General features: G+C 46.5%; 1 protein-coding gene across 1 annotated transcript in view; it reads left to right on the plus strand.

Annotated features, from left to right (window-relative positions):
* The first annotated feature begins 602 nt into the window (after positions 1-602).
* Positions 603-13,992, plus strand: part of STOX2 (storkhead box 2) — a 229,281-nt gene continuing 215,891 nt past the window's right edge. Inside the window, exon 1 of the mRNA XM_073017759.1 lies at positions 603-955. Coding sequence (XP_072873860.1) covers positions 604-955 — 352 coding nt within the window. The 5' untranslated portion in view covers position 603. The remainder of the gene's footprint in view (positions 956-13,992) is intronic.

Consider the following 13,992-nt stretch of genomic DNA (forward strand, 5'->3'; position numbering starts at 1 on the left):
GACACTCACCGCTCCGGAATCGGTGCCTTCCAAGTGTCGCCGTTGTGTCCCCCCCCCCCGCCTTCGGGTCTCCCTCGAGGCCCAACACCCCAACGCTCACCCCTTGGCCATTCGCGCTCCCCGACCACCTCCGACATCGGACTCCTCGGGATTCCTCGGGCCTCGTCCAGCCGAGGGGGTTCCCGGGCCCAGTTCGCACTGCCCGCCCCCTCACCGCCTCCTCCCGCGTCTCCGCCCCCGCGGGCCGCTGGGCGCCCGGGGAGGCGAGGGTGCCGCCGCCGGAAAATGAGCGCTGCCCGAAGGGTGGCCCGGAGCTGCAGGTAACGCGCTCCAGAGCTCGGGCCGGAGCGGGCCCCGCACACCGTCCCTTCCCCGCGGAGACCCGTGGGCTGCGCCCGGGGACTGCGCCGGGCGCCCGGGCTGCAGGGACGCGGGGCGCGGGGGAGGCGCGGCCAGCCCTGCCCTGGGGGACGCGCGGCCAGCCCTGCCCTGGGGGACGGTGGCGCTCCCCGCTGGTCTTGCAGCCACATCCCGGCGGCTGTTCCCGGGAGCGGCGGGAGGCGGCCTCGGTGAGCCAGGTCGGCGCGGCAGATGCCTGGGAAGATGGAGAAGTTTCTGCAGATCGCGCCTCACTCCCTGGCCATCGTCCTGGGCCCGGCCGAGGCGCCGGCAGGGGAAAGGCCCGGGGCAGCCCGGCCCGCGCCCCCGGCCCAGCCCCGCCAGCTCGCCCGGCACCACATCGGCTACGAGATCTTCGCCGACTTCAAAGCCGAGAACATGCAGCACTTCTGGAACAAGAAAGTCACGGCCGCGGTGGCCGAGACCTTCTTCCTGGGCTGGATCGACGAGCAGGTCCTGCTGATCCAGGGCAAGGAGGAGCATCTGGAGGCGCTGCGCGAAGGCTGGACGCGCCGGGCCCTGCGGCCGCCCTCGGGCTTCCACATCCGCTGCCTGGGTGAGTGCGGCCGCCGGGCGCCCGTCCCGTCCCTTCCCGCCGGGTTGCGTCCGTGCCGTGCGGCCGCGGGAGCCCCGCCCTGCCCCAACCCGCCGCGGGCACCGCCGAGGCTCCCCTGGGTGCCCGCGTCCCTGCCGGGGGAGGAGCCGGGGGCCCTCTGCGAGCGTGGGATTGGGGAACTTCCTGGCACCGAAAGGAGGGAGCCGTCCCATTCCCCGTGCGCCGCCCCCGCCTGCCCGCGGGAGCCTCCCCAGTGGCGGGCGGTGCCTGGGGCCGCCAGGTGGGCGCCGCGGCTCGGCGGGCGGCTCTGAGGGCGCGGCGCTCGGGGCGCGTGAGTGTCCCCCTCCCGGCACTGCTCCGCGGCTGGAGTACGCGGGCCGGGCGGAGGTGGGCGGGGAGGACTCCGGGGCTCGGGTTGCGCGGGGCTCCCGGCCGGAGCGGCGGCTCAGGTGCGCCTGGGACGCCCTTCCCTGGGCGGCGACTGCGGGGGACGCGCCGGGAAGCTCGGGTGGGGGCTGAGTGTTGCGCGCACTCATTTCGGAACGAGACAAGGCTGCGGAGTTGGTGTTAAATGTCTCACCTGCTGCACGTCTCTCAAGTCGTTTTGTGTGTTTGAGGGAAGGAAGAGACACAAAGAGGCCGGAGGAAAAAAATCTGATCTTCCACAAAAGAGAGCAAAACGTGAAGAGGGGCAGAGTCGCCCAGAGGTGAAGGTCGCCGCCGCACTTCAGTGCTGCTTTGACTTGCTGGTTTTTATTGCACTAATTTCCCCTCCTTAATCCAGTTTGCATCGCCTTTAGAATACACTTTTGAGTTTTGTACTCTGGGTCCGGTGGCTAAAAGCGTACGTACTAAATAGTAAAGCTTTAGGAAACAATTTTAAGGAAGAAAGCATTCTTTCTAGTTCTGCGGTTTAGAAATTCTTTCTTGACGTTTGGGGAGGTCAAAAGTTCAAACGCTAAAAAACTGTGAAGTCGCCTTTTTCGTTACTCGCTGTTGCTCTGCCGCCTTCCTCTGAAGGATTAGCTGTTACCTGCTGATGTGACTCCATCTATGCGTGTGACAAGTTTATAGCATCTTTATTTTGTTGTGTTTTGTCTATTTTGGCATAGAAGAGATCTTTACAAAGCTTTCTTTGACTTGAGTAGACAAAAAGCTAGTAAAGCTTGCATCTTGTGGATTTTGTAACCTGCGCTGAATTTTAAAAGGTGCCTTAATTTTCTCAATTTTTTTGACTTTAGCAGAAACCTCAGTCCCTGAAATTAAGCAGACTCCGTAAAAGGCCAAGATGAACGCCTCTGAGACTTAACTTGCTTTTGCACTGTAGGACAGTGACACATTAGTACGTAAGGATATATGTAGTCATTTATATGCACCGTATAGATTGCTCTACAGGCTTTTAATAATTTTCTTTGAAACTCGATTTCACACTTTTTAATGTTTTATTTTGCATAATTTCAAATGTATACAAAAGTAGTATAACTCAAAAATATTATATTGAACCCAACCGTGTACTCATCATCCAGCGCTAAAAAGTATCAATGGAATGGCCGGTCTTACTGCATTTATACCCCCATCTACCCCCTACCAGTTCTAGTTTGAAATGCCAGACATTATACCAACTTAATTTCATTTGTAAATATTTCAGTATGCTCATATATTTTTTTTTATTTCAGCAGAATTTATAAATTCATAGGAATTGGTGATCTGTCATATTAACCAAAGAGAAATATTTTGGCAATTTTTAAAGGTTCCAAATGGCTCTAATTGGTGGACTGTTGCCCTGACCTGGGTAGGTGACCTGACCTGAGCTGTCTCTGCTGACCGGCAGCTGATGGGGCCTGCCAGCCTGTGCAGTACTGAGCTCCTCGCTCTACCTCTGCGCCCTCAGAGGAAGCAGTGGGACTCCCTCTTAAAGCCAAGCATCAGATAGAAGAGCAGGGGTGATACCTGCTGGGATCCAAGTGGTAACTTTCTTTTGAACTGCCTGGGGGTGGGGGTGGGGGTGGGTTAAAATCTCCACTGGAATTCCAATTTTGCTTCAGTAATGACGGTAAAATGCTGAATTGTTTGAAAGATTTTTATCTACTGTAAAAATTCTCAGTATCTGCTGCAGGCTTCCTCATTTTTTTGTTGCCAGATCTTTTATTGGGCTTTGAAATTCCAGTCTGGAAGCTGATGAGGATTGGCTCACAACCTTTTATTCTGAGTCACAATACACGTGATGACAAGTTCAAATGCTGGCGGGGGCAGGAGGAGGGGTGATGTGGGGGATCCTGGCTGAAACTGTACTCTGAAAAGAGTCATGTTATCATAGGAATAGCCTGGAATCTATCTATTGTTATATGTACAAAACCAGAAACCAAATGCTATCTTTGATACTCAGTAATAGATTTTTTACAGCATCCCTTTCAATTGACCCCCATCTGTAGTACCTATATTGTTGGGCCCTTTTACGTTGTGTTTGGGATTTTAGCTCATTAATTCATGCATATGAAACAGCAGCCGTAGAGCCAGACACATAGATGAGCTTTACAGGAGGCACATTACATTCCCACTTGTTGAACTCGAATGAAGCTCATCAGTTACCAATAGTCCTGTGACACAGCGGGTAGCCAAAAGCTTGTTCAAATTTTATCATTCTTGTGGGGGATAAGGATTATTTATAAAATTTCGTTGTGTTTCAGATGATCCCTTAGATCCCACCATAGAGAGTGGTAATGAGTGTTCCATTAGATCCTGCCAGTGAAGACAGGAGAGGAACGGTTTTGCCCCATCTCTTGACTTGGGTTCGCCTGGGTGCATGATTTCCCACAACCCAGAGCAGAGAGGCTTGCGGGTGAGCAGAGACAGGCAAGCCCAGGTGCTTTTTTCTGACTGTGCTGTGGTACAGTTGAGGCAAACCTACACTTTCACAGCAGGATTTGCCAGGAGTTATTATTTTATTCTGTAACTTGAAACGCCCGTGTTGAAATCGTGAGTATTTTGGTGCCAGTAATTCCAAAAGTATATGGTTCTAACCAACGGTAAAATTTCAGGTGAGGGTTGGACAACAAGGAGATGATTACTGGATTCAACAAGAAGCAGGATGTTAAGGCACTCAAAGGAAAAGTGGTTTTGACTTGGCATCTTCCAACCCACTATTTAGAAATAACCTACTAGAATATGCAAGTCCATTGTTAGAAATAGCCTACTGTGGGCATGTAGAGAAAAAGTTTGGACTTTTGATTTTCAGAACCCTTCAAAAGGTATACAGGATGCTGGTAATGTTTTAAAATTGTGCTATGTATTTTGAGTAAATCACAGTAAATTAAAACCCATACATGTTTATGGAGTGCTTTCTAGCACCAACCTCTGTGTCACTCCTGCAAATAGGAGACTGATGGGACATGCCATCTTTTGGGGTATCCTGACGTAAGAAATGGAGAGTGTGCTAAATGCTTTGAGCACTCTTTGTTTTGAGTGAACGCGAAGCAGTTGCTTCTGTCTTGTGAACTGGTAGGGGAGGTTTCCCAGGTATGAGGCTTTCACTTGAGCTTGTGCAGATGGAGATGGGGGTGGGGCGGGAGTTCCTGCAGAGCGGAAGAACTCTCCCTGCTGGGGAAGGAGGTGACCGGAGCTTGAGTGAAGGCTTGGGGTTGGAGATGTGTTTGGAAACTGGCTGGGGTGATAAGACAATGGAAAGGTGGGAGAGGGCCAGATGTGAAGATCTAGAAACCACTGGGGGCTTCTAAGCAGGGGCGGGAATGACGTGAGTTGATCTGTGTTACAATGAGAATTCCGTGCCAGTGAGGGCGAAGGGTGGGACTGGGAGGGAATTAGAAATAGAAGCACCAGCTGGGCCTATTGAAACAGAGGGAGAAATGCCAAGTGCTTCTTTAGTGTGTTTGCTCTCCTGCGGTACACTTGCACAGACCACGGTTAGCACCTGAAGAAAGAAACCATTAGTCTGGTTGAGGCTGGAGGGCCTTCTAGCCTCAGCTACAAGCCCTTAGCCTTTGTGTGGAGCCATGTGCTCCCCCTCCAGACCTCAGGGAGCACGGGTACATCTCTGTGCCCAAATGGGAAAGTGGTACTTTACACTTTCCCATTTGATCCTCACATGTTTAAATAGTTCAGACCAAATACGCTTTTTTAGACTTTGTATTAGAACTTGTATTTTGCATTATAAAATTGTTTAGAACACATGGGCATCAAGATTTTATTCTTTTCCAAAATTTTTATTGGTTTTCTTGAAAAGAGTTGCTTTCTTAAAGTGGTTTCCGCAAATGGTAGATTTTTAAGACAGATTTTGTTTTTGAGACAAGGTTTCATTCTCTTGCCGAGGCTGGAGTGCAGTGGCACCATCATGGCTCACTGCAGCCTCCAACTCCTGAGCTCAAGCGCTCCTCCTGCCTCAGCCTCCTTAGTAGCTGGGCTGTAGGCATGCACCACTATGCCCAGCTAATTTTTAACTTGTTTTTTTTGTAGAGAGAGGGTCTCACTATGTTGCCAAAGCTGGTTATAATAGTCCATTTTTATGCCGCTGATAAAGACATACCCAAGACTGGGCAATTTACAAAGGAAAGAAGTTTAATGGAGAACTCACAGTTTCACATGGCTGGAGAAGCCTCATAATTATGGCGGAAGGCAAGGAGGAGCAAGTCACATCTTACGTGGATGGTAGCAGGAAAAGAGGGAGTTGTGCAAGGAAACTTCCTTTTTTAAAACCATCAGATCTCATGAGACCCATTCACTATCATGAGAACAGCATGATATGGGGGAAAGATCCACCCCCATAATTCAGTCACTTCCCACAGGGTCCCTCCCATAACATGTGAGGATTATGGGAGCTATTAGATGAGGTTTGGTTGGAGACACAGCTCCAAACCAAATCACTGGTTTTGAACTCCTGGCCTCAAGCAATCCTCCCGTCTCAGCCTCCTAAAGTGCTGAGATTACAGATGTTAGCACCCAAGCCCAGCCTAGAATTATTTTAAAAAATGTATACTCCACAGACATTTGTATACTCAAAAGAAGTTATAGTTCAAGAACTTACTTAAGTCAACTTAACATTGAATAATATTCCTAGACGAATACCTTGAATTTCTTAACAATTGTTTTAAAGCCTTTTAAATTGTAGCTATTGATTCATTCAGTGACTGGAGCATCCACCAGTTCCTGGGATGTGTTCTAGGCACTGAGGTGCAGAACAAGTCAGATACAGTTCCTGTACTTTTGGAGGTTCCATTCTAGTGGGACAACAGACTTTTGAAAAATTAAAGAAATGGTCCAGGCGTGGTGGCTCACACCTGTAATCCCAGCACTTTGGGAGGCCGGGGCGGTTGGGTCACCTGAGGTCAGGAGTTCGAGACCAGCCTGGCCAACAGGGTAAAACCCTGTCTCTACTAAAAATACAAAAATTAGCCAGGCATGGTGGCGGACACCTGTAATCCTAGCTACTTGGGAGACTGAGGCAGGAGAATCGCTTGAACCCGGAGGCAGAAGGTGTAGTGAGCCGAGATCATGCCACTGCATTCCAGCTTGGGTGACAATGAGACTCTGTCTCAAAAAAAAAAAAAAAAAAGAAAAAGAAATAAAAAGTTCGAATAGTTTTAAGTGCTGTAAAAATTAAGCACTTGGTAGAATAGAGAGCGCTGGGGAGAAATGACAGAATAGCTAACATTAACATTTATTGATCACCAACTATTTTCTAAATGTTTTATTTATTTATTTAATTTTTTTTGAGACGAAGTTTCGGTCTTCTTGCCCAGGCTGGAGTGCAGTAGTGCGATTTCAGCTCACCGTAACCTCCGCCTCCCAGGTTCAAGTGATTCTCCTGCCTCAGCCTCCTTAGTAGCTGGAATTACAGGCATGTGCCACCACGCCTGGCTAATTTTGTATTTTTAGTAGAGACGGGGTTTCTCCATATTGATCAGGCTGGTCTCGAACTCCTGACCTCAGGTCATCCACCTGCCCCGGCTTTCCAAAGTGCTGGGATTACAGGCATGAGCCACCATGCCCGGCCCTAAATGCTTTTTTTTTTTATGATCTAATCTGATCTTTAAGACACCTGTATCATTTAGGTATCATCATTTTATCCATATACAAACAAGAACCTTCAAGGAACAGAAAGATAAATGTTCTCCAGGGATGCCTAGTTAGTAAGTGATAGAGCTGGGATCTGGACCCAGGCCCTGGGTTGCTAGAAGCAGTTTTCTGGATGACTACTCAATAGTACCTCATTTGGGGTGACACTTGACCAGTGAGGCAGGTATCCACCAACCAGCAATGACACAGGAGCAGGTGGAAAACAGCTTGCTGTGCTAGAGAAACGGAGATGGTGGCCCATGGAGCTGGGCTTGTTGAGCCAGGAAAGGAGCAGAAGGTGTAGCTGCAGCTGAAGTCAGAGGCAGGCCCAGGCCAGGTCCTGTGGGACCGTGTGGGCTGGTGTTCTGCAGAGAGAAGGCGTGAGCCTCCAGAGATGTGTGCTGGGTTGCGGTCTGCAGAAGATTTAGAGAAGTTGAAGACGCGGGCCTGGCTCCTAAGGAAGCTTACCTCTCATGTTAAAATCACAGGATTAAGTCTAAACAGTGAACAAGGATGCATTTAAAACTGTAGTGACTTCTAGGTAGTGATAAAAACATTTTTTTTTTTTTTGAGACGGAGTCTCGCTCTGTCGCCCAGGCTGGAGTGCAGTGGCTGGATCTCTGCTCCCTGCAAGCTCCACTTCCTGGGTTCACACCATTCTCCTGCCTCAGCCTCCCGAGTAGCTGGGACTACAGGCGCCCGCCACCTCGCCCGGCTAATTTTTTGTGTTTTTTAGTAGAGACGGGGTTTCACCATGTTAGCCAGGATGGTCTTGATCTCCTGACCTTGTGATCCACCCACCTCGGCCTCCCAAAGCGCTGGGATTACAGGCGTGAACCACCAGGCCCGGCCCATAAAAAACCATTTTATGAATTACCTCACTTTGGCTCAAAGGTGTTTTCAGCAAAGGCACGTCAGTTTTATTGTAATAAAGCATTTAGAATGAACTTCTGAGATTTCAGGTTTTACTGTAATAAATCTGGCTTTGCAAAGATTTATAAATTTTACTGCTTGTAGATTAATTATGATATTGAGCACGTTTGTTTCCTTGTGGGTTTACTTTGATTTTGGAAAATCAAATGCATCAAGAGGTAAATTTGCCGGTTATTGCCAAGTTCTTTTAAAAGGGCTCATTAAACTGAAATGGTATCTGTATCTTGTGATGGGTTGAAAGTGTTTAGATATTTTCTGTTCCTGAGGTTGATCACATATTTTGGGATAAAAACCTGGGAAAGTTCATTATATACAAACTATTTGCTGCGAGGAATTTAAAATTTCTTTAGTCTGCCTAAAATATCACACAGTGATGATCTGGTCACCTTAAAAATAGAATTTTCAGTGTATGAGGTGGGCTTTAACATTAGTTACTTGAAGTTTGGAGACTGTGCTTGTATCCTCCTACTTAGTTTATATATTTGTGAAATAAGTTTTAAACTCTTGTTGCATAGCTGTAGACATGATATAATTTCCAACATTTCTTAATGTGGGGGAAACGAATGATATGGTCTATAGTTTATCTCAATGAGGAATAAATAGATGTATTGCCAAGGTACAAGCTTTGGATCTAATTTTTTAATATATAGTATACTATAATAATAGCTAGATCTGGATTTTTAAGAAGGTCTTACGTCAAGAGATTTTAATCCACTTGAATCATACTAGGCCAAGTACGGTGGCTCACACCTATAATCCCAGCACTTTGGGAGGTCTAAGTCAGGGGATCACTTGAGCCCAGGAGTTCTGGACCAGCCTGGGGCGACATAGCAAGATCCCATCTCTACAAAAAAGTTTTAAAAAACTTAGCTGAGCGTGGTGCTGTGTTCCTGTGGTCCCAGCTGCTTTGAGGCTGAGGTGGGAGGATCCTCTGAGCCTGGGATATTGAAGCTACAGTGAGCCAAGATTGTGCCACCGCACTCTAGCCTGGGTGACAGAGTGAGACCCTATCTCAATAAATACAAAAATAAAAATAAAAATCACACTGGCGTGGGAGGAACTGGCTTAAACAGCTGTTGATATCTTGGCCTCAGTCTGTCTTGATGCAGACCAGTCAAGCTGGACGCTCCCAAGGGCCAGAGCTGGCAGTGTATCGAATTTGATAAATGGATAAATGACGTAGATAAAGAGGCAGAAAGGATTCATCGGAGTCTTTGGGGCTTGAAGAAGCAGGTAAATTGAGAAAGTGCTTGGGACGGTGGGAGACCCCACACTGAGCAGATCCACGTCTGAAGATGTTCTTCTGACAGTAACACTTTGCAAGCATACCTCTGTGCTGTAGATTTCCCTCTGAAGAGGAAAATAAACAGGATACATGCCTCTGTTTTCCCACTTTATTGTGAAAGCCCTATAATAATTTTCTAAAGTGAGAGCCCGTCTGTCAGTGTAAAATGACTTGTCTCTGTAAGCAGGATGTCACCTCCCCGCTCCCCAGTAATGTACGTTTGGGGAGCACATGATGTCCCTTAGCCTAGCTCTCTGGTGTGGAAGCCGGGGATGCATCGTTAGTCCAAAATCACCTCCTCATGAATCCAGGAGTCCCTGACGCTCATGGAAGGCTTCCTGGTGTCTTGAAGGGGTAGAATCCAGTCTGGGGCACCCCATCTTCCAGCCGCCTGAGGTTGCTGCAGCCTTCTATCTCCACCGTGAGCCCCGGGATACTGCGGCTTCCCAGAGCAGTGACCCGCTGTGGCACGCATCCTGGGAGCTCTGTGTGTGACGGCATTTCCTTCTGTCTTGGCCTGCCTCCTCCAGCGCTGTGTCAGGTACCTCCCTTCTCCCCCCAACCCCCACTTTCCCTCCAAGATTTGGACTATTTTTCTTTTCAAACCATTGCAACAAAAGGTTATGATGACACGTCTGCCTTTCTACTTCTAAAGAAGGTCCCCTGCCATCCACATTTTGAGGAAACCAACATTTATGTGTTCATGTTCGGGACGGTGGGGCCTAGCACATGCCCTTGCAAGGAAAGTCGTCTTCAGAGATTCCAGACTCCCCCTCATGCCCTGTCCCCACTGCCCCAAAACTCGAAGCCCCCATGCCTGGAGGGGGCCTTTGTGAGTCCCAGATGCTTTCTGACACTTTCATGCTGAAAAAAGGAGGAGAATTTCTCCATATTTAAAGGGGACACCACAGTGGATATGATTTCCAAAACAAAATTTTTTTATAGATGAAGTCCCCAGGCCTTGTGGTGTGACCCCTTTGGGATGCTTTCCACTCTTGGGATAGTTCTGCAGTCCTTGCAATCCGTCTGTCAGCCTGAGGCGCCAGGGAGCCTGCCCGAGCCGCCCGGGTGTGCAGCCTCTCTGGTCACTGTGTCTCATCGCCTTCCCACTTTGTCATTTGGCTTTGGGTGACACCTTCTCTAGGGAACACTTGCGCTTTACCCCTGTGGCCTTCACAGCCCTACACCCCACACCCACCCCACTCCCAGCTCAGCGTCTTAATCCTGCCTGCTTGTTCGGCAGCCCTGGTGGGTGGATGGAGCTGGAAGAGGCTGAGCTGGGGGAGGTGGGGTCCAAGGTGAGGGCCCAAGGTGCTCTTGAAGCAGTGGACTGTGAGCGGGGAGACGGGAGCATGGGAGACGGCACAGATCCATGACTGGGAGCTGAAAAATGGCAAGGGAGAAGATAGAGGAAGAGGAGGTGTGAGGGGAGTAGCTGCCTGGTGTCCCTGAGGCTGCAGTGGAAAGGTCTTGCTGGGAATCAGGCCGCTTTCATTGTGGATTTATCTACCCAACAGGCCTGTGGGGCTGGCTGAGCTCCCCAGCCAATTTCGCCAAGGCCAGGAGGAGGACTGAGGGATCAGAGTGGGTTCCTGTAGCAGATGGAGCCCACATTACACCTGCTGGGTGAAAAGAATTGTCCAGTCTGGACAAATCACTTTGACTTTTTTTTAAAATCTCTGTTCTCTGGTCAATAAATCAGATTCTTCTGGACTCTTCCTGAGGAAGAGAAAGGAGGACGCAGCTCAGTGAACTCTGCGGCGCTTCTGGAAAGAAATCCAGTTCTCCATCTCATCCGTTATGGTTACATCTCTCCTGTAATCTTGTTACAGCATCGCCATTCATTCCGATCCTCGCTTAACTCCCTCCAGCAGTGCCTCTGGGCTCCGGCTTCTCCTGTCTGATCACTTCCCCTTTGTCCTGGGTTGGTCGTGATAGGCTGGGAAAGCTTTGGAAGGCCTGCTGACTTTGGAGTTAATACAGAACCGCAGAGACGGGAAGCATCCTTTTTCTGTTGTTGTTTTGGGGGACTTTCTGACCAGCGTAATTTGTCTGGGTTGATCACTTTCCTTTCATCAGAGCCTGGTTATTAATTTGTTAAGAAAATGTTTGTCCAAAGAAAGTCTTTAATCGTTAGTAGACTGTGAAGTAATGTAGAGAATGTAGAAAGCAGTACTTTTTTAATGTAGAAAATGCAGTAATGTAGAAAAACAAGAGCAGTACTTTAGACACTGTGTCTACTCCCAGATAATAATGGTTACTCTAGCATCTTTATTTCATTTTTACCTGTATCTTTAGCATTTCCTCCTGCATTGAAAAAAGAACATTCTAGAAGACAGTCTTTATGCTATATACTTCTTGATTCTGTTAGATCAGGTGTGTCCAATCTTTTGGCTCCCCTGGGCCACATAGGAAGAAGAATTATCTTGGGCTACACATAAAATACACTGACACTAATGATAGCTGATGAGCTAAAAAAAGAAAATCGCAAAAAAATCTCATAATGTTTTAAGAAAGTTTACAAATTTGTGTTGGGCTGCATTCAGAACTGTTCTGGGCCACATGCAGCCCTTGAGCTATGGGTTGGACAGACTAGATTAGATGTTTGCTAACCCTACTTCAGAGTCGGGAGGGAAGGAGTAAGGAGAAGCAGAAAAAGAATGAACTCTTATTCATGTTTACTGTGGGTCGGGGATTGCTCTAAGCACTTTATTTGCATTGCCACATTTAATACTTACAAAGGTAGTGCTGATATTCCATTTTATAGAAGAGGAGACTGAGGTTCAAGGAGTAGCCGGGGTTGATCTCATATTTCAACCCAGCAGTCTGGCTCCAGAGTCTGAGCTGTTAACCTTTTAAAAACTGCGTATCATTTCTGCTGGACAAAGTTTGGCTCTGTTCACCAGTATTGAGATATATATACACACAGATACACACACACACACATATACACACACACACATATATATACATACATATCTACACATAAATACTATACATATATACACACATATATATATTTTTTCTCTTTTACTTTTTCTTAATGTAAAATATAGTAGACTCATTTGTATTACGATTTCTGACCGTTGATTAAGACACACAAATATATCTCACCAAATAAATTAAGCTGAGTACTAAAGATAATACTGTGGCCTCGATATTTTAAGCCAGAAAAGCAGTGCTGCTTAGAACATCTCTCGGGCGGGACATGAACATTTGAGTGGCCGGTAAGGCCAGCTCTTGATCTGGAGCTGCAACGTGCAGGCTCAGCAGACGCCCGTAGGACAGTGCCAGTGCCAGATGTACATTCAAAGGATGCTGAACACAGGAACGTTGAAAGGTAATTAATGACAAGAACAATTTGGCAACCAGCTAGAAATAGTTCATTTTAGAAAAAAGGGCAATGGAATGGGTACTGAGAAAATCTTTGTAATGACAAGATGGGATATGGTGCTAGAAGGAAACGTCATCTCATTGTTCTTCACTGTGTTTTATTTTTCTTCTTTGAGGATCAAGAATTACATGGTATTGGTGGTTTTAGATTCAATGAGTAAGCAAATTGTGGACAGTATTTTACTTAATCTACTTTAAAGACATTGCTTCTCCTGGTTAGATATTTTTATTTTCTGTGTAAAAGATTATACTAAGAATCTTAGATGTGAAATAATTATTTGTTTTAGGTTTTTCCACATTAAAAAGATTAATGGGCCAGGCGAGATGGCTCACGCCTATAATCCTAGCACTTTGGGAGGTTGAGGCGGGAGGATCACTTGAGGTCAGGAGTTCGAGACCAATCTGGCCAACATGGTGAAACGCTGTCTCTACTAAAAATACAAAAATTTAGCTGGGTGTGGTGGCGGGCGCCTGTAATCCTAGTTGCTAGGGAGGCTGAGGCAGGAGAATCACTTGAACCCGGGAGGTGGAGGTTGCAGTGAGCTGAGATTGTACCACTGCACTCCAGCCTGGGTGACAGAGTGAAACTCTGTCTCAAAATAATAATAATTTGTTATGGTGAAGTGTATTTCAACTACTTTTGGTTATGATGCCAGATACGTTTTTCAGTTTTCAAAATTAATAACATAAGATATAGTTTTTGTGAATGAAGTATGTGGGTTATATGATTTATATAGTACATGTGAATTACATAAATATAAAATACAAAGTCTTTAGAGCTATGAAATTGCTTTTGAGTGCAGCTTTAATATGTAATATTTTATTGTTTTAGTTATTTCAGTTGTCTATAAATTAGCATTTTGATTTCCTCTTTGACCCACTATCTTGAATTACTTTTTTCTTCCTTTTTCTCCTAGAAATTGTGTTTTAAAAAAACTGTTGTCATGTGATGTCTTATGGCAGTCAGTCTCAACTGTATGATACCTGTTTTTTTTTTTCAAATTTACTGACATTTTTGTTGCCTAATAGTGATCAATTTCTCTATTTCATAGAAACTTGGAAAAAGGAATTTTAAAAATAGGAAGTGTGTGTGTTAGCTTTTGTTAATACATTTACATATGTTAAATTTATTATATTGGTCAACTATTCTGTGTTTTTATTGTTCATAGTTTTTATTTATCAAAGACCGTGTGTGATGTGTGTAAAGTCATCTTCCAAAAATCATACAATTTTTTGCATTGTATTACTAATAGTTTTAGCTTTATTTTGACGTTTTGAAATCTAACATGTGTCTTTGTTGTCGAGTTTACCTTTTATACACGTATAAACATGTCTACAATTGTATATTTATACATAT

Source organism: Chlorocebus sabaeus, chromosome 7 (genome assembly GCF_047675955.1).
Source record: "Chlorocebus sabaeus isolate Y175 chromosome 7, mChlSab1.0.hap1, whole genome shotgun sequence".
NCBI classification, from domain to species: Eukaryota; Metazoa; Chordata; class Mammalia; order Primates; family Cercopithecidae; genus Chlorocebus; species Chlorocebus sabaeus.